This window comes from Oncorhynchus mykiss, chromosome 14 (assembly GCF_013265735.2).
Source record: "Oncorhynchus mykiss isolate Arlee chromosome 14, USDA_OmykA_1.1, whole genome shotgun sequence".
NCBI lineage: Eukaryota > Metazoa > Chordata > Actinopteri > Salmoniformes > Salmonidae > Oncorhynchus > Oncorhynchus mykiss.
The window spans coordinates 23855907-23874520 of record NC_048578.1 but is presented as its reverse complement, the minus strand read 5'-3'; the positions used below and the strand labels follow the sequence as shown (position 1 = coordinate 23874520).

The following is an 18614-nucleotide window of genomic DNA, read 5'->3' as shown; positions in this document are numbered from 1 at the left end:
CAGACACATCAAAGATGCACTTGTCCTTCTGATGGGAGAAAACTGAGGATGGATCCACAATAATAACCTCATATATATGTATGCAACAAGACACTAAAGTAATTCTGGAGAAGAAAAAAAACATAGCAAAGGAATATGTTTTTGGGCCTAAATGCAAAGACTTATGTTTGGGGCAAATCAGACACAACATCACTGAGTAACATCCTCCTTATTTTCAAGGATGGTGGTGGCTGCATCATGCTTATGAGTATGCTTGACATCAGCAAAGACTGGGGAGCTTTTCAGGATGAAAAAAAAACAGGATGGAGCTAAGCACAGGCAAAATCCTAGAAGAAAACGAGCGTCAGTCTGCTTTACACCAGAGACTGGTAGAGGAATTCACCTTTCAGCAGAACAATAACCTACAACAAAGCCAAATCTACATTGGAGTTTCTTACCAAGACGACAGTGAATGTTCCTGTGGCCAAGTTAGTTTTGTCTTAAATCTGCTTTAAAATCTATGGCAAGGCTTGAAAATGGCCATGTAGCCATGAACCCCAACACCTTGACAGAGCTTGACTAATTTTGAAAAGAAAATGTAAATTTTGCACAATACAGGTGTCCAAATCTCTTAGGAGACTTAACCAAGAAGAGTCACAGCTGTAATAGCTGCCAAAGGTGTTTCTAACCTGTACTTACTCAGGGGGGGTGAATGCTTATCCAATAAAGTATAATTAGTGTTAGATTTTTTATTAATCTTTAAAAAGAAATGTTAGAATTTTTACTCAACTTTGACAAGAGTATTTTCAGTAGATCGTTGACAAAAAAAGTACAACTAAATACATTTTAATCCCATTTTGTAAACCATCAAAGTGTGAAAAAGGTTCAAGGGGGTGTAGACTTTCTTTAAGCCCTGTACATGTAAATAATACAGCAATGCGAATGTATGAAAAAAGATCTTTATTCAAAATGGCACATTAAGATAATACATAGAGGACAGAAAACACTGACAACATGAGAACAACTATAATTGTTATTATGAGAATAACTCCCATTTAAAAGTTGAGAGAAATTTCAAAGGAAACCAAAATACATGTACATTTAAAGATCCGCACCACATCTAAACAAGAGCTATATTTGATAAATATATTGTTATGGTCCAATTTAAAACATCTCAATATTTTCTCTGATACTTTTACAGAAAAAATTACAGAAAAACAGATGATTGAGGGAGCGGTTCAAACACTTCTAGCAATATACAGCAGTAACCATGACAAAAAGTCCAAAGAAAACATGAATGGGATAAAAAGGGATAAAGATGGCAGGAACCACCTGGAATGATGGTTAAAAATGTAAAAGTAAAAAAAAAGGTTCAATAGAGTAGCACTGAGTTACTTTGCTCCACTAGGAACTTAAAAGGTTAATGTCAAGTCAGTCAACCCTAATAAATGCTAAATATAAAACAGGAATGATGAGGTTGGATAATATAACCAAACTTTTTTCAGAGCTTCAATACAAAAAGTCAGTGATCAATGGAAAGAGGTTTAGCATGAACATTCTATTCACCATGTGGTAACATTTTCAGAATTCTGTAGTAGGATTGACAACTATTTATATTTTGATGTAAAAACACTGGTATTGGGTGGCAGCTCTAGCTACAATTGCTTTTTTCAGAGACAATGGCAGAGAAATGTGCCTGGTCTTTCGATGACAGTTGAAAAAAAAAATCCCTTGCTGTCCTCATGGCTATCATTCTACACACTATTTTTGTGTAGCTATTTATTTAATTAAAGAGTGAGTTATCAATTTAAATACTCAAAATAACAAATTAGTAACGTTGCTGACTGCGTTCGCTGGTGTTCTAGTCTCTCAATGCAGTCCGGCTAAAAGTAACCAGGAGGTTACATGTTATTTTATTCAAAATGCATTCAAAATAATTGACATTGATTTAATTTAAGCAGTTGTTCATCCATCAGAAAAAAAGTACAAGTTCATTCAAATATACAATCATATTTACACATATCTGTGCTATCAATGATACTGCAGCAAAAATGCTAATTGTTTATTATTATTTATTTATTTTAAATACGCCTGCCTGAATGCCCACTTGTTTCTCTCAATGGGGTTCAGTCTTTCATAATCTATGAAGTAACATATTGTATGAAATGTCTAACCATTATTAATCTGAAGCTCAGCTAGGGACCCTGGAAATGAGTGCAAGCCAACCCTTAATGGCGCAATGCATCGCTCTTGTCTTGATAACTCAATGTTTAGTGTTCTGTTCCCAGCAAATAAATCTATCATTTTCCATAACAATTTGTCATCACCCTAAGGAGAGGCCTTAACGGTACATCCAATCACCTCATACGTATGTCCCATTACTTTGCTCAACTTCATTTTCATTATGTGACATGTTGGACCAATGTCTGGAATCGTCTCCATTCCCCCCCTCCCTCTCAGAACCAGAGGCTTGGGATGATTGAGAACCACAACAGGTTGGTTTGGGCCTGGTTGTTTCACCAGCTGGTCTTCTTTAAGTGGAGTTGGGCAGATAATAACCCTGTCACCTGTGGTATCTAACAGGTGGGTGAAAGTCTTTGACCCAGATACCATGTCTCGTCGTCTTCTTTTCTTCCTTCGTTGGTTCAACTCAGGTGCACAACGTTGAAGGCTACTTTCCTCTTCTACTCGTATCCTTTTCAATGAGAGCTTCAGGCAGGAAGAGAGTCTACCAGAAATGTCACGCTTGTTTGCTGAACTTTTCCAGTGTCTGGGGACTGACCCTTTTTCAGTGTTAATTTGGCCAATCCAACTGTCCCGTGTGTTTACTGTTTTTTTTTGAGGACTTTTTTTCATATTCAAAACTGTTTTCTTTAGAAGCTTTATTGTAACACTGTTATTTTCCCCCTTGGTGCTCAAGGGATTACTTGTTAGTGATTGGGTGTGTCTAGAACATTGAGCACTCTGCATCTGGTGACAGGCTTTTGAGGTCATTTGAGGTGCATGAACAGAGGACAAACCCTCAGGGGCCATATCAGTGTTTATTGGCTTTATCTTGTGTTCATGCCCTTTGCACACTGCTGTTGTCTTAGCAGGTGTGAGGATCAAAGAATTCTTGACATTTCCTTGCTCTACCGTTGCAGAGGGTGAATTGTTACCCAAAGCTATGGTCCGAAGAGCCACCGCCAAGAGTTGAGGGCTACTTAGAGAAAATACAGCTGAAATGACTGGGAAACCTTTTGGTCCTGGCATGTCATCTACTAATGGATTCTCAGATTGAGTCCAACCAGAGGTATTTGAGTCAGCCACATGACAAGTCTCATCCTCTTTAGGTTGGTTTGTTGGAGAGGGAATGACCAGGGTGCTACTTCTAGGGTTGCACAATACAAGAGACGACATTGCAGCAGGTGCAACAGAGGGTGATTTGGTGCCATTGACATTTCCCATCATGGATACACTCGAGACAGCTGTAAATGAAGTCAAGCGTTCAGATTTTTGCCCAGAATCACAGTTCTCTTCCTTCACTTCCTCTTTCTTTATCTCAAATGGCTGATTTACATCTTTCACCATCACCAGCAACTCTTCAGAGTGTTTTTTCAGTTGTATGCCATTTGTGTTGGGGGCAGTTGTTAAATCCTTTTGTTTCTGGTTATTTATTTGTCGGGTTGATATGTTGGCTGTGCAAGTTCTCTTCTTCACTGGCTTTTCTCTAGTTGGAGTGGCGTTGGACATCGATGATTTACACAAAGTGGCATTTTGTGAGGTTGTGGTCCGACAGGCTTTCGCTACAGACCCATTAGATTGTTGTGAGACAAGTCTCAACTTTAGTTCCTTGGTGCCATTGACTGTTTTCACCTCAACAAGTTCAACAAGGCAGCCAGGGGGGATGGTCCCCACTTCAGGGAAAGAGACAGTCAAAGGCCTGTTGTGTTGAATTGGTTCATTTAAAGGTGCCAACAGCTCCACCTCTACTTTGGGCAATATGTTTGCATCCAGTGTCCCATCCATAGGTCTTCCTTCATCCACTCGTCTTCCTTCATCCACTCTGGTTGTGATATTCTTAGTGCGCAAAGGTGCGACCCTTGTATTTAAGATCCCTGATAATGTGGGATCTCTGGGCAGAGCACTGGGGAGAGAGGCCGGTTTGGGAGCTCTGGGCAAAGCAATGGATACTTTCTCAGGAGGCGCATTGTGTATTCGCTTCATATGCATTTCAACATAGTCTTTCTTCACAGCTCTATAATCACAGAACTGACACTTGAAGGGGTGTACTCTGGTGTGCTGTTCTACATGGTGGTTTAATTCGGCCTCGCTGTATGAGACATGGTTACAATAGAAGCAGTAAAATCTCATTACCGCATGCTCCATAATATGGCTGCTGTATTCATCAAAATCTGTGGTCAAAAAGCGACATTTCTCACAAAACCAAACTTTAGAGTTTTTGAATTTGGAATTTACCACACACTCAAAGTCAAACTCATCTGGCCTTCTTGAATCCTGCACAAATGAATTGTGAGTGTTTTGATTTGCAGGACTCCCATTTGATAGGTTGCTCAGACCTGCTTCTCCAGGTTGGGATGTCTTCTTCCTTCCTGTGTAGAGAACAGAATAATAAAAATTAGTGTTGATTTATGCCCCAAAAACACATTATTAGTAACAACGACTGTACCCTAAATAGGTGTGCCCAATATTAGACCCTATGATTAATTATTTCATTAATTTATAAGACAAGATCTAAGGGCATTCCATAGCGACTGCATTGGAGATAAAGCATGGCCCAATGACTTTACCTGCTAGCAGCATGTATTCCGTGTCCAAATAGACAGCCATACTCAGTAGACCGTTCTGATTGGAGAATCTCAGCTTGAATTGCCGAGCAGTGAATAAGAAACTATTCAAACCCGTTTTTAGATGCTACCCCTCGAATATGGATGCCAATTATTTGTTTTTGCACACACGTGCAAAACCACACAGGTGGTTCACCTGTCTGTTGTTAGCTAATGAGTCCCGCAAAACGGTCAGGTGCTCTCCCAGACAGGGGCTGCATCTAAAAACTGGATTGAATAGTTTGTTGCTCATTGCTCTGTGTTGCAAACGGCAATGCTCCATTCAGAACCGTCTACCGATTATGGATGTAGCTTCGGGACACACGCTGCCAATAGCTAGGCATTGTACCATGAGTTATCTTGAAAGCAATCGTTATGGAATGCCTTTATATTAATGCGATAATTAAAATCAAAGGTTTAATATTGGGCTAGTGCCTATTTTGATTTGGGATCATGCAACCAACCCACATGTAAACATTTAGATGACTGGACATATCAATCCATATAGATAAGCTTTTTTCATTTTGTAAACAACGTAATTGTAAACAAACACTATAGTCTCAAAACATGGTTCATCTTTCTGTGCTACCTAGGCATCGCCTCGCCTCCTATTAGAGAAGAAACCTTGCCGCTGACCTTCTCCAAAGCGTTTTGAAGAAGCAAGTAGAAAATCAATGAATCGAGAAATAACTATGAATTTGAGCGGTTACATTTCTCCAGCCCCACCCTCTTTTTACCATGAAATTGGCGTTTTCTCGCGTTATTGTTGTATGAACTGCAGATTGCCCCTTTATCGAATTGAAAATGTTTAATAATAATTTGAATTGTATATCCCATGGCTGTTTTCCACGAGATTAAAACCGACAGAGGATGCTACGTTAGCCTAGCTACATTAGCATGTGACAATTTTGGGTGAACAAACCTTTGTTGACATTTTGACTTTGTGCCGTCATGGTCTGCTACATTTGGGACGCGCTGACTTCCATACGCCAACGAGTGGATTTCAAATGCTTGAAATAATCACAACATTTACAGCAAATACAATTTCAGCAGTTACGATGTTGCGTTTCTCCGTATTTTTCTGCACATTCTTTCAGGTAATGTTGCCAGGTCAAGCTAAAATTTCAGGCGAAATGACCACTCAAAACCCGCCCAAAAGACAAGAAAACGAACCCTTTTTTTTGCACGACAGGAGTTGCCACATGTATACAATAAAACCATTTTCCATAATGTTAGCGACATGAGAAGCTAAATTCGGTTTTCCTCAAAATAATATTTGTGAGCTATGACATAATGTAATATAGGAATTTGAACATGTTCAAGAGAAAATACAATTTGCCCTTATTAAATTCGCCAGATAATTTTCCATCAACTCGTTTGACTGCTATTATTAAGCAATAAGGCACAAGGGGGTATGTACCATGGCTAAGGGCTGTGCTTATTCATGACACAACACGGAGTGCCTCAATACATTTGTTAGCAGTGGTATATTGGCCATATACCACAAACCCCCTGAGTGCCTTATTGCTATTATAAACTGGTTACCTGCATAATTAGAACAGTAAAACAAATACAAATTGTCATACCCATGGTATATGGTCTGATATACAACGGCTTTCAGCCAATCAGCATTCAGGGCTCGAACTAGACAAACAGAACTAGACAATAATTTGTGCCAGGTGTGATATCCGTCCTAAATAGCTCGGGCTAATGTTCCTATCAACCCAGTGAAGTCAGCAGGCTAGTCTTTAAAACATGTTGGTATATATAACTGTTATGAAAGTTGTATTGTCAATGTTGTTTTGTATTTAAACGTGTACATGACAACTCAACAAAATGTCCTCATGGGGACAATAAAGTCAGTAAGTAAGAACCACCCAGTTTATAATTGTAAATAAATCCCCTTTGTGCATGTGTTTAACTACAGAAAAATCCGACAGGAGAGTTTGAGTGATGAAAGCTGGACAGAGGATCTCAAAATCCCCGAGCAAGAAATACTTGTATGAAGATTTTTTTTAAACTAATGTTAGGCTATTTTCTATCAATTGTGCTATTATGTACCCGATATTAAGTCTACAACACGTTATAAATGGCCAATTTGCAAGATTGACTTGTCATTGCAATAGGCATAGGCTACAGACTAAAATCTGGGTTTATGATTGTAATTCAACTTTGCCATGGTTTTCTTAGATAAAGACAGTTAGCCTATATCCCATGATAGGCCTACATCTCATTTCAGATAGTCTACAGTAGCCTAGACAAGATGTAAACTGAACGATTTCGCAGCTTGCTAAATTACCACAGACGAATTTATTCAACATGAATAGCGAGGCGATTGAGGTAAGTGCTTGTGTTTCCCAATAGTCTACTGGAATAGGCTACTGGGTTCATCATTTAAATCATTGAATTAAATAATTAGTGTATGTGATATATATACACACACACACACACACACACACACACACTGAATATGCTCAACAGACCGTTTTTATTTTTTCGATTTATCTATCAAATGGTAGCCAACAGAGACAAATGTATCATTATCCACATTTTAATGTCAGTTTCATTGAGGACTTTTTCCTATAAAGAGAACCACGTGAGGGTGTTCCATAACTTCCATTTCAAATTTCCAATCGGGCAGCCCCCGAGACCCAAGAATTGAGCATGCATAAATCACTTAGCTTGATTCCGTTTTCTTTAAAGTCAACATTAGAATGCAGTTTAAACCATCACTGCGCTCAAACTCGTTTTCCAGTGCATTGTCTTCATTATTTATTGATGTGCACCAGTTCTAGCTTAATTTATGTTTTACGGGAAAAGGGTTGGAAATAGTTGTCTCCATATTGACAATCTAAATAGCCTACCTAGAAATGGTAAAAAGTTGCCACAACGTGCGCGTGCTGCTCCCACTACATGACTCCGCCAATAACAGTGGTACTCACTCCACAATAGCCTACCTCCCTCCCCCTGACAGTCAGCAGCAGGTCACAGTGAAATATATATGTTTTAATAGAAATGCCACGGCGGCCGCGGTGTAAATTAGAAATAGTTCAAAAACCCGCAACCAATACATTTTCACCCGCGAAATCGTTTTCTAAATAGCCCAACTAGCAGGAAAATTACATACATGGCAACACTGTTTCAGGTTGAAGAAAGCTCTGAAGGCCTACGGAGGAAATGAGTGATTTTGATTGGCTCCGATGGTCACGCGTGATCAACTCGAGTTAACCCCTAGCGTGATTGACATATACGTCCTATATTTTCGTCGTTTATCCAGCTGAAATATCACTGGAGCTATCATCCAAAAACGGCATTCCATAGCTAATTTAGGAATAATTAGTGAAACATTACGCATATCTTTCTATAGCCTATAAAATTTCGAGCTTTTATTTTGAAAGGTCATTTCTATCGGCTCAGGAAGTAGCTTTATTTTGTAAGCAGCATGTTGTATACACTTTGTTTCCATCCATTAAATGTGTTAAAGACGCCTTATGTTAATATGAAATAAACTACAGACCGTGAAACATGCAGTGGGTCAAAATATGCAGACAGTCGCTTTCAAGCACTGTGAACACGACTTTGACAGTGGCACTGTCTAGGTGAGTCTTTTTTTCTCGAAGTCAATTTGAACTGTTTTTCTATGAATCATTGAATAGTTGACTAATACATTTTCAGCCATCTCCGTGCATGATAAAAAAGAAAATGAAGTTGTCCCCCATGTGGTGGCTTTAGCTATTCATATAAGATAGCCCTTAGGATGATGACACTGCTGATATTATATAGGTATTATCCTTCCATTAAAAAGGGTAGACTAGGCCTATATTTTGATATTCATTTACCATTCATTCTGTCAGTGCTCCTCATATCAGATATTGTAAGATTAGCCTATCATTGTAGGCTAATAGACTGCACATCACCATGACTATGTTAAAATAGTTTCTGGGATTTACAGACCATTGTTGCAATTCACAATGACTAAGCACTAGCTTTCACTTCGGGGATTGACCCTCCCATTCGCCCAAACAACTGCGTCCGGTGGTGTGCGGGCTTCCTGGTTATGGCAATAATAATACCGTTTGCCCGGATGCAAGTTCTTATTTTCTCACTCCGGCGATTGCTTCCACCCTCTTACAGACACAAACTTATCCGTCGGAGTATGGCCTCAGATGCAACAACCCGGTTCGATTTTCTAGTGATTGGAGGGGGATCTGGTGGTCTAGCCGGTGCACGCAGGGCAGCGGAGCTCGGGGCCACTGCCGCGGTGGTCGAGAGTCACAAACTCGGAGGTACCTGTGTGAGTAAAAAGTTATCCTGGTTATAGCCACTGTACTTATATAAATAGTTCAAAAAAGCAACTCTGAAATGACATCGCATAGGCCTAATTTCCACTGTTCAGTCTCTGATATTCTGTCAAGTTGTCACGTGTAGTTAACGGATTCATTGCGAAGCCTCGAGACCATACTCTTTTTGTGGGATGTTTTTGTGCACAGTGTTGTGGTTTGTTAGAGTTAAAAGCAATGGGCACCAATCCAGCGCACGAGCATTCTACTGGTACATAATAATTTTGTTTAACAGTACTAGAGTTATGGCCACAGGTGTTCATCACCCCCTTTTCCACATTTCAGTCTATGGAAGATAAGCTATTAAAGTTACCACATCCGTAAAGCCTGGTCTACCTTATATAGCTGTAATGAATTGTACAATCTTTTGAGCTAAAGTGTATAATGCAGGGATGGGCAACTTTGATGGCGGTGGAGGCCACAAGGAAAACATTTTAGCAGCTCCTCTGTGACAGCAAAGAGAAACCTTTAATTTCAAGTTAATTTCCTGCAATTCTACACATTTTACCATGGGGCGGAGAGAATATTTCGCAATTTTAAGCACATTTCATACTTTTCTACTCATTTTGCCATGGGGCGGAGAGAAAAAAATAGCAGTTTTACAGCTAATTTCCTGCAATTCTAGACATTTTGCCATGTGTATGAATATGAGAACTGACGAACAGTAGGCCCCAACCCGGTTGGTAATTTTACCAATGCGTACTACAAGTTTAGGTAGCTTGACTAATTTACCAATCTAAAAAATGTTAGCTGACATGGGCTAATTAAGTATCTGCTGATGCACAACCAAATGTCAAAATTTAATCTTGTGTATTCTAACTCTCGACAGTAAGTAGAGTCCCTTCCCCCACTGAGTCCCTTCCCCCACTGAGTCCCTTCTCCCAAAAGCATGTATATAAAATACAAAAAATTCTACAAAAGCTGCCAGTTGCCCATCCCTGGTCAAAAGTATTGCTCTCCCACACAACATACCAGAATTTCAACAATCTGAGTTGGTGCAATGTAATTTCAGAGCTGTGGCCAGTATTCTTGCAAAATGCAAGACGATTATTTGGCTCCCCATTGCTTTGTGTCTCAACATCAACACACACACCCATGTTTCTTGGGTAGGAGCATGGATGGTTCCTTTTCATACATTGCTATTATATTTCAATTTCAAGATATTTAATGATGCAATGCAGTTAACTAATTCCTTGAAGGACTTGACACTTCCTGTGTTCGCTTGTTTTTTAGTCATGCTCATGTTTGTCCCCTTTTTTCTCCTTTTCTTATTTAGGTCAATGTCGGCTGTGTCCCTAAGAAGGTATTGTTTTATAGTCAGCCTCCTGGTAAGGGGTGGGGGGGGGGGCATGTGTAAGTAGCCTAGGCACTGTTAGTAGAGTAAGTTTTGTGCTGTGTGTGTGGAATATTGAATACACATTTATTAAACACACACTATTTATAGCTATTTGTAGGGTACAGTAATAGAAAGGGCCAGAAGAATGTGATCCTGCAAATAAGTGTTTGTTTTTGGTCTCAGGTTATGTGGAATGCTGCAGTTCATGCAGAATATCTCCACGATCACTCTGACTATGGTTTTGATGGCGGACATGTTCACTTCAGCTGGGAGTAAGTATCTGACTTGAGGTCGCCACAGTTGATGGACTTGTTCTGACATCAGCCTGTCCTCTCACACCTTAAATTACTGCATCCTGTCAACTTAGTTAGAGCCCTCACACAGCATTTCTAGTTTTTTTTCTCGCATTGGCGTGTTAATGTGACATTCTTGCACAAGGCAAGCCTTTTCTTTGGTTCCTCATTCTTTCATGTGGGGGTGTTTGTGTGCGTTCATGGGTGTGCATGTGAAAGGGTACCACACATTTCTATTGATGTGAAATGGCAAATTCATGATGAGACATTGCAGATTTTTCATGAACTGACCTGTAAGATAACAGTCAGAGGCTTTGTTAAGATGTTGTTATTTGAACTATCTGCAAGTCATGCTCCTTTTGTTCCCCATCCCGTTCTCAGTTTACATAGCAGTCTGTTGCCCAACCTTAGCCTTCCTTTGCGTTAATCTATTTGGCAACTAACTCCACACAGATTGTGTTACCCAGGTGACTGGGAGTGATAGGGTAGACTAAGGAAGTGGCCACAACCAGTTAAAACGGATATAATTTAATTTGTCATCTGCAACATAACATGCTGTTTTTCAATTATTATTATGCCGTCAAGTTTTCTGTGAGCGCACCAACTTCACATTTTGACATTATGTGCATTATAACATATTTAGAAATTTGTGTTTATTAAATGAATTAATTAATTATATTTTTTATTTAACTAGTCAAGTCCGTTAAGAACAAATTCTTATTTACAATGACGGCCAAACCCTAACCCGGACGATGCTGGGCCAATTGTCCCTATGGGACTCCCAATCACGTCCGGTTGTGATACAGCCTGGATTCAAACCAGGGACTGTAGTGTCACCTTTTGCCCTGAGATGCAGTGCCTTAGACCACTGCGCCACTCCGGGGCACATCAGTAATCATTGGTGATAATAATGTCATCCATTAATCAGTTTTGACTGGTGTAATTTATAATAATCGCTGCGCCACTCGGGAGCCCAAATTAAGAGGAAAATGTATCCAGTTCTGTAATCAGTCCTTTTTTCTTTTGTGTGCAGAACTATTAAGACCAAAAGAGATGCATATGTTAGTCGGCTTAATAACATCTATCGCAACAATCTTGACAAGGTAAGCTTAAACCAGTTCACTGACTGGACTGTATATTTTGCTTTCCCTCATCATCCATAAAACAGGTTTTGACATGCATAGACATGCACCATAATAGCCTATATTTATGACAATTGTGTTTTTGTTCACATATTTGCACCTGGAACGGAATGGTAACTGGTCGTCTCCCATAGGCTAAAATTGAAACGATTCAAGGTCACGCCAGGTTCATTGACGGCCCTGACCCCACTGTTGAGGTGAATGGGAAGAAGTACACCGCGCCTCATATCCTCATTGCCACAGGAGGGTTCCCTTCTGTCTTGAGTGACAGTGATGTGCCAGGTAAGACTACACAATTAAATTGTATTTGTCAAGTACACAGTTTACAGCAGGTATAAAAGGTGCAGCGAAATGCCTTGTGTGCTCGCTCCCTCAACATTACGGTATGACCTAGGGTGCATATTTAAATGAACAACAACCTAAAAAAGATATTTGTGAAAAGTGACAACCCTTTTGCCATTCTTTATCTAGCATGTCATTTGTGTCTGTTTAAGCTTCAGAAAGGGTTAATGAAGTCTTCGTTAAGTTTGAAAAGTAATGTTTAGTTTAAAGATGCACTATGCAGAAATCTCTGCCATTTCCTGGTTGCTAAAAAATGTGAATAGTTTGCCAAATTTCAGTTTGTGACAAAACAAGCAAGCGTAGTGTAGAGAATCCTTTTACAATCTAAACCACTGTGAAATATATTTTCCATAACCCTAAATATTGTATTTTCAGCTGTTTGAAGCTGGTAAAAGACGCTAAAATGAAACTTAAGAACGGGAAGCACTGAAAAGATCTACCGCTTTGTAGACTTGCTTTCAATGAGAATTACATATCTATAACTTAAATTTCTATGTGAATTTGGTCGGGTCCCCCAAGAAGTTACATATTGTAGCTTTAAAGTATAACTGATCTTTCGATTAAGGTATTGCAGCCTACTATGTAAAATTGCTATACCTAAACGTTTGCTATATGCTTATTGTTGCTGTTCAAATTGTAAACATGAATCATTCTTTTTATTTTATCAAATTATTTTCACAGAATTTTTATTTATCATGAAGAAATCGTGCTTTTCAAATATAAAATGAAATAATAAGCTTGGTTAAAGCTAGAATTCTTATTTGCTGCATCCATTTTTGGACTTATATATATATATATAATACACACACCCATACCCATACCCATTCATTCTTGAAGAATATAACTTATAAATGCCTCATGAGCTTAGTTTAACTGTCTTACCGGTCAGAACCCAAAATATAAGCTTGTTTTACTACAATGTTTGTAAACAAAGTAAATGTCAACAAACACTGTATAGCCTCAAAACATGGTTAAAACGATAGTTATGACACTTAAGGACGGTCAGCCCTTGCAAACAGTTCTGTCTATGATTTGAAAGTGCATACATTTCTCCAGGCCCAACCCATAGCTTTTTAGTGAAACGGGTGGAGAGATCCTTTAAGGATTCTAGCTTTAACTTTTCATATAATTCCAGGGGCAAGTCTTGGCATCACCAGTGATGGCTTTTTTGAACTTGAAAGCCTTCCTAAGTAAGTTTAATGTTGTTAAAGACAATTTCCATCAGATATATTGATATCTTGGCTTGGCTGTTTGACAGATTGTGTTGTGTGCAGTGTAAGTTTGTGTTTCATCCTTTTAAATGTTTCCTCCCAACAGGCGCAGCGTCATAGTGGGAGCTGGATATATTGCTGTGGAAATGGCTGGCATCCTTTCCACACTGGGGTCCAAAACATCCATCATATGTCGTCAGACAGGGGTAAGAACCAATCCAGGCAGACATTGGCCCATATATCATCCCACAAACACGAGGGACAGTTTTTAGAGGTGTGGCATGTACAGGAGGTGGCCACAAGAGGGCATGTCTAATCCTTTTTATCTTTCCCCTACAGGTGTTGAGAAACTTCGACACCTTGATAAGCTCAAATTGCACCAAAGAATTGCAGAACTCTGGCATAGAGTTGTGGAAAAATACTCAGGTAAAAGCATTTCTTTAATGATGATGGTCTATAACTACTATTTTTCTTGTTTTGAGTAACATTATGATTATAATGCATCCAACCATTTTGACCATTAACATTTCTATGATTATAATGCATCCAACATTTTGTCAATGAATGTATGTATAACATGCACATTGTCCTTCCACTGTTATCCCAAAGTGGTCATTATTGTTTCGGTGAGATCAACTAGGTTATAGGCAGACTACGCAGAATTACTAGCTACCTTACATCCCAAATAACTACTCATTATGTGATCCTCAAGATCAAGTGATTCTGCACCTTGCCTTGTTCAAATTGATCCCCTGAAACATGCTGATAGTCTGCTATAACCTGTGTCTGCTGTCAGGTGAAGTTGGTGAGTAAGACAGGCAATGGCCTGTTGGAGGTCACACTGGTTACCAAAGACCCAGAGAAGAAGAACGAGGAGGAGAAAATCGGCACCATCCAGGAGGTAGACTGTCTGCTATGGGCCATCGGCCGAGAGCCCAACACCGCCGGCCTCAACCTCAGCCAGATGGTGAGGATCACTCCTCAGACTGTTTACAAAGGTCTCTAGAAAGAAATGTGGAGATGTTGCTAAAACCTTTTATAGTTTCAGTACGTGGCAAGGGATTCAGAAACGAGTTTGGAATGTGGTACACTGCGATTCCATTGCCTGCATTGCTCACTGTTTTCTCAGATGTTGCAAAAAGAGAAATGTCATGTTTTTAAAGCAGCTAGAGCTACATGTATGAGTGTTGTGAATAATAGTCCCAAAGATTTCAATATAAAGTACAAACCCTGTGTATGGGATGTGGCGGCTTACTGAAGGTTGGATGTCTTATTCGACAGGGTGTGGATATTGATGAGAGAGGCTTCATCGTTGTAGATGAGTTCCAGAACACCACTCGCCAAGGGATCTATGCTGTAGGAGATGTGTGTGGGAAGGCCCTCCTTACTCCTGGTAGGCTGTTAATACACATCAGGGGTATGGCAGACAAAAAAGTGGCCATTTTGAACCGTACTTGTGTGTAGTTACAGACATAACTTCAACTGTATACAGCTTGCAATTCACCTAAGAATCATGTTGAATGTGAATAGATTGTCTGTAATGGATAAGGAAGAAGATAACTATAGATATAATCGCACAGTGTACCGTTGATAGTTCAGACACATTTTTGCATTGCAAATCTCAAGTGGGACATTTTTTCTGTTGGGTGTGGGCAGTCGCCATTGCAGCGGGCAGAAAGCTGGCACACAGACTGTTTGACGGCAAGGAGGATGCCAAGGTCGACTTCTCCAACATTCCCACGGTAGTTTTCAGTCACCCACCCATCGGCACGGTGGGCCTCACGGAAGGTGAGTACGCTCTTAGCAAAGAAGTCCTCAGGTGGATGGTTCCCCTCATTGTAAATGTTCTCCGCTGAAGTGGGATGAGTTGGTGTGTTTCTCTGTCAGTCTGTTGGATAAATAACCAGCCTGGGCCCGGTTTCCCAATAGTAATGGAATTTAGGCTTACAAGTGTTTTAACAATGCATCTTTCCTGCAACGGGCGGCATTGTAACATGCATTTCCCAAAAACCACGCAAAGAGAATGTTTGCTAAGTGCATCGTTGAGGCATAGTGTGGATACTGATAGGATTGAAAGTAAGGCAGCGCTGCTCTCGGATCGGCTTTCTCCATTGGAATCTTACCTTAACATTAGAATTATTCCACAATACTGATGACGGATCAGCTCCGAGAAAGATGTTATCGCCTATGGCTGCAAATATTATTATAATGCTTACCCTAAAATAATGCACTATATCAAGACATCATTGCGCACATGTTACGCATCATAAACTATATTGAGGCAAAAATGTAATAAATAACCAGCGTATTCAAGTGCAACTTTAACGATAGTTTTGGGGAAACAGCTTGGAGAGTTAACGATGCTCCTACGAAGGTTCTTACTATGAACGTAGCCTTAAGATGCTTTTGGAAAACCGGGCCCTTGTCAAAAGTAGCAAACTTTTTAGGGAATAGGGTGCCAATTGGAATGCTGCCTTGTGTTTGTGTTTTTCATTAGTAGAGAAGCTGATGGTCTTACATTTGGTCTCCTTGTGTTACAGAGGAGGCGATTAAAATCAGGGGGAAGGAGAATGTAAAGTCTTACAAGACCTCCTTCACTCCCATGTATCACGCCATCACCACCAGGAAGACTCAGTGCATCATGAAGCTGGTGTGTGTGGGCAAGGAGGAGAAGGTGAGAGGCCCCTTAAACCTGGTCCTGGAGACCACGGCAGGTAGCCTAGTGGTTAGAGCTGACAAGGTAAAAATCTGTTGTTCTGCCCCTGAGCAAGGCAGCTAACTTTCTGTTCCTCAGGCGCCGAAGACGTGGATGTTGATTATGGCAGCCCCCTGCACCTCTCTGATTCAGAGGGGTTGGGTTGAATGCGGAAGACACATTTCAGTTGACTAGGTATCCCCCTTTCCCTCAACTGAAATGTGTCTTCCTAGTCAGTTGTACAACTGAATGCATTCAACTGAAATGTGTCTTCATTAAAATAATCCAATGTTCGAACTTGTAAACAAGGATGCATGTTATTTCTCTCAATGGGACTCTGTGCAGACAATTGCAATGTCCACTTTAGGTGAAACGCCGGGAACCATTGTGGATTTGACAGCTCTTACGCAGTTCCACCTCCAAAACCGTCAAAACATCAGCTATGCGTTTTTCGCCTAAAGCGGATCTGATTTGAATCTGATCAACTAATGAAGCCCTTGATTTGATGAAGTAGGTGTGTTCATAGATGGGTTTGAATAAATCTTTGTTCATTTGGCACCAAACGGAAGATTGTCAATTGTAAAATTGTCATTTTTTTTGTCCATTTTTGTATTTATTTTACCTTTATTTCACTAGGCAAGTCAGTTAAGAACAAATTCTTAATTACAATGATGGCCTACACCGTCCAAACCCGAACGATGCTGGGCCAGTTGTGTGCCGCCCTATGGGACTCGATCCAATAGGAAACTATAATTTTATTTTTCCGTTGCGATACATTTTGAATTCTACATTGCATGCCCTAATGAACACAACCCGGGATTGAAGAACACTACCCTAGACCAGTCAATATTGAGCAAACCATTCATGCCAGCATGTTTAGCCTGCCTCAATCTAACAAAAATTACCTATCTTCTCCCCCCCCCCCCCCCCCCCCCCCCAAGGTGGTTGGCCTTCATATGCAGGGCATTGGCTGTGATGAGATGTTGCAAGGCTTCGCTGTAGCCATCAAGATGGGGGCAACTAAAGCAGACTTTGACAAGACTATTGCCATTCACCCCACATCGTCCGAGGAGTTTGTTACGATGCGTTAACAATGCAAACATCTAGACGATCCTTAATTTCCTATACAGCACCAGCGAGAATCACTATACCAGGAAACAAGTGGCTCAACCGTCTTCTTTTGCAAGGGCTTGACAACGCAATGTTCAATAACAGCTCTCTACTTCCATTTTCTTTCATTTAAGTGACCTCTTTTGTGAACCTCGTATGAATATTTTTGAAAATGACTAGATGGACCAAGACAATGAAGTTACTGCTTTCTTCATCTGTACTGTTGGTGTTTAAGCATTGCTTATCAATTTATTAAACATGCAAGATTTTTCTCATGACTGAAATGGAAGTGGGGGATCTTCTACAGGCATTGTTGTCAAGTCATTGCGTTGGGAGTAAGGATAACTCTCCTAGTGTATGTGAAACCCTGATTGTCAGTCATTGTTTTAGAACGCTGCAAACACTGCCCCCAATTACCACTACTACTAGGTCGCAATTTCACTACTATTGTATTGTAATACACATTGAATAAACCTGCAGTTTTTTCTTAAGTATTGTATCATGTTTTATTTTAGACTTCTTTGACACCTTTTTAATGCCAATTTTTAGCACTAGTTTTTGCTTGCAATTTATTTAGGAATTTGGTACGCTTTTCATGTTGAATTAACTATCTTTAACCAATGTATGCCTTTATGGTAGATGCAGGGCCTAAAATGTACTCTTTGGTCCACCAGCCACTGTGGAAGATAGATTTAAATAATAATAATTACCATAGAAGATATTTGTTTCCTGCTAGAATTACACCCAACAACACAAAAACGGATTAGCATTTTTGTAATGTTTCTAAAACAAATGTATTACTAATAAGTAATTTGGTATATTATTGAATTTATTTTTAACCAAATTATTAGGAGACAAATGTTCACCTGCCCCTTTAAGTGCGGAGGTTACCGTGGTAACGGGTTTTGATTCATGTTTGTGAGATTGAGTCTGACTAGCGGAAGCGTTAATTTCTCTTTCCTAGCAGTTGAATTTCGAACGTTGAACAATCTATCTTGTGAACAAAACAATGGAAATAACCAAGAAACACAAGCACAAAGTCTTACTTCAGTAGACTTTCGTTTCAAGTAAATTAGACCAACTTGAATGCCTATTTCACTCACTCAGCTGTATGTACGCACAGAGGCAGTGTTGCAGCGCGAGGTGGAATAGGATTTGTAGTTCTTTGACTGAGATTAATTTACCAGCTATGAAACATAACGTCAGAAATATTTTCCACTAAAAATGTAAGCATACTTTACTATTTGTTTTATTCACAAATGCGAGTGAAATGCTTTCACTGTGAACCCCTGACCACCCACCAACGTGGCTGGTGAAATAGTCAATCTACCAGCATTTTA

General features: G+C 39.8%; 2 protein-coding genes across 4 annotated transcripts; one reads left to right on the top strand and one right to left on the bottom strand.

The window, feature by feature from the left end:
• Positions 1 to 922: 922 nt before the first annotated feature.
• On the bottom strand, positions 923 to 5953 carry LOC110489012. Of its 2 annotated transcripts, none has more exons than XM_021561549.2 (2): positions 5728 to 5953; positions 923 to 4571 (listed from the first exon to the last, which is right to left on the bottom strand). In XM_021561549.2, exons 1-2 carry the CDS (start codon positions 5756 to 5758, stop codon positions 2308 to 2310), a joined length of 2295 nt encoding a protein of 764 aa, XP_021417224.2. In that variant the 5' UTR covers positions 5759 to 5953; the 3' UTR covers positions 923 to 2307. The 2 variants fall into 2 exon arrangements, with proteins under 2 accessions (XP_021417224.2, XP_036799064.1); XM_036943169.1 differs by lacking the exon at positions 5728 to 5953 and adding an exon at positions 4770 to 4787.
• A 2122-nt stretch (positions 5954 to 8075) lies between these two features.
• Positions 8076 to 17765, top strand: gsr (glutathione reductase). 2 transcript variants are annotated; one of them, XM_021561548.2, is made up of 14 exons: positions 8076 to 8404; positions 8940 to 9099; positions 10422 to 10448; positions 10665 to 10753; positions 11808 to 11877; positions 12051 to 12198; positions 13394 to 13448; positions 13576 to 13675; positions 13809 to 13895; positions 14266 to 14436; positions 14751 to 14862; positions 15126 to 15257; positions 16010 to 16143; positions 17106 to 17765. In XM_021561548.2, the coding sequence occupies exons 1-14, from the start codon at positions 8331 to 8333 to the stop codon at positions 17253 to 17255; spliced, it is 1509 nt and encodes a 502-aa protein (XP_021417223.2). In that variant the 5' UTR covers positions 8076 to 8330; the 3' UTR covers positions 17256 to 17765. The 2 variants fall into 2 exon arrangements, with proteins under 2 accessions (XP_021417223.2, XP_021417222.2); XM_021561547.2 differs by lacking the exon at positions 8076 to 8404 and having other exon boundaries at positions 8818 to 9099.
• Positions 17766 to 18614: the final 849 nt, after the last annotated feature.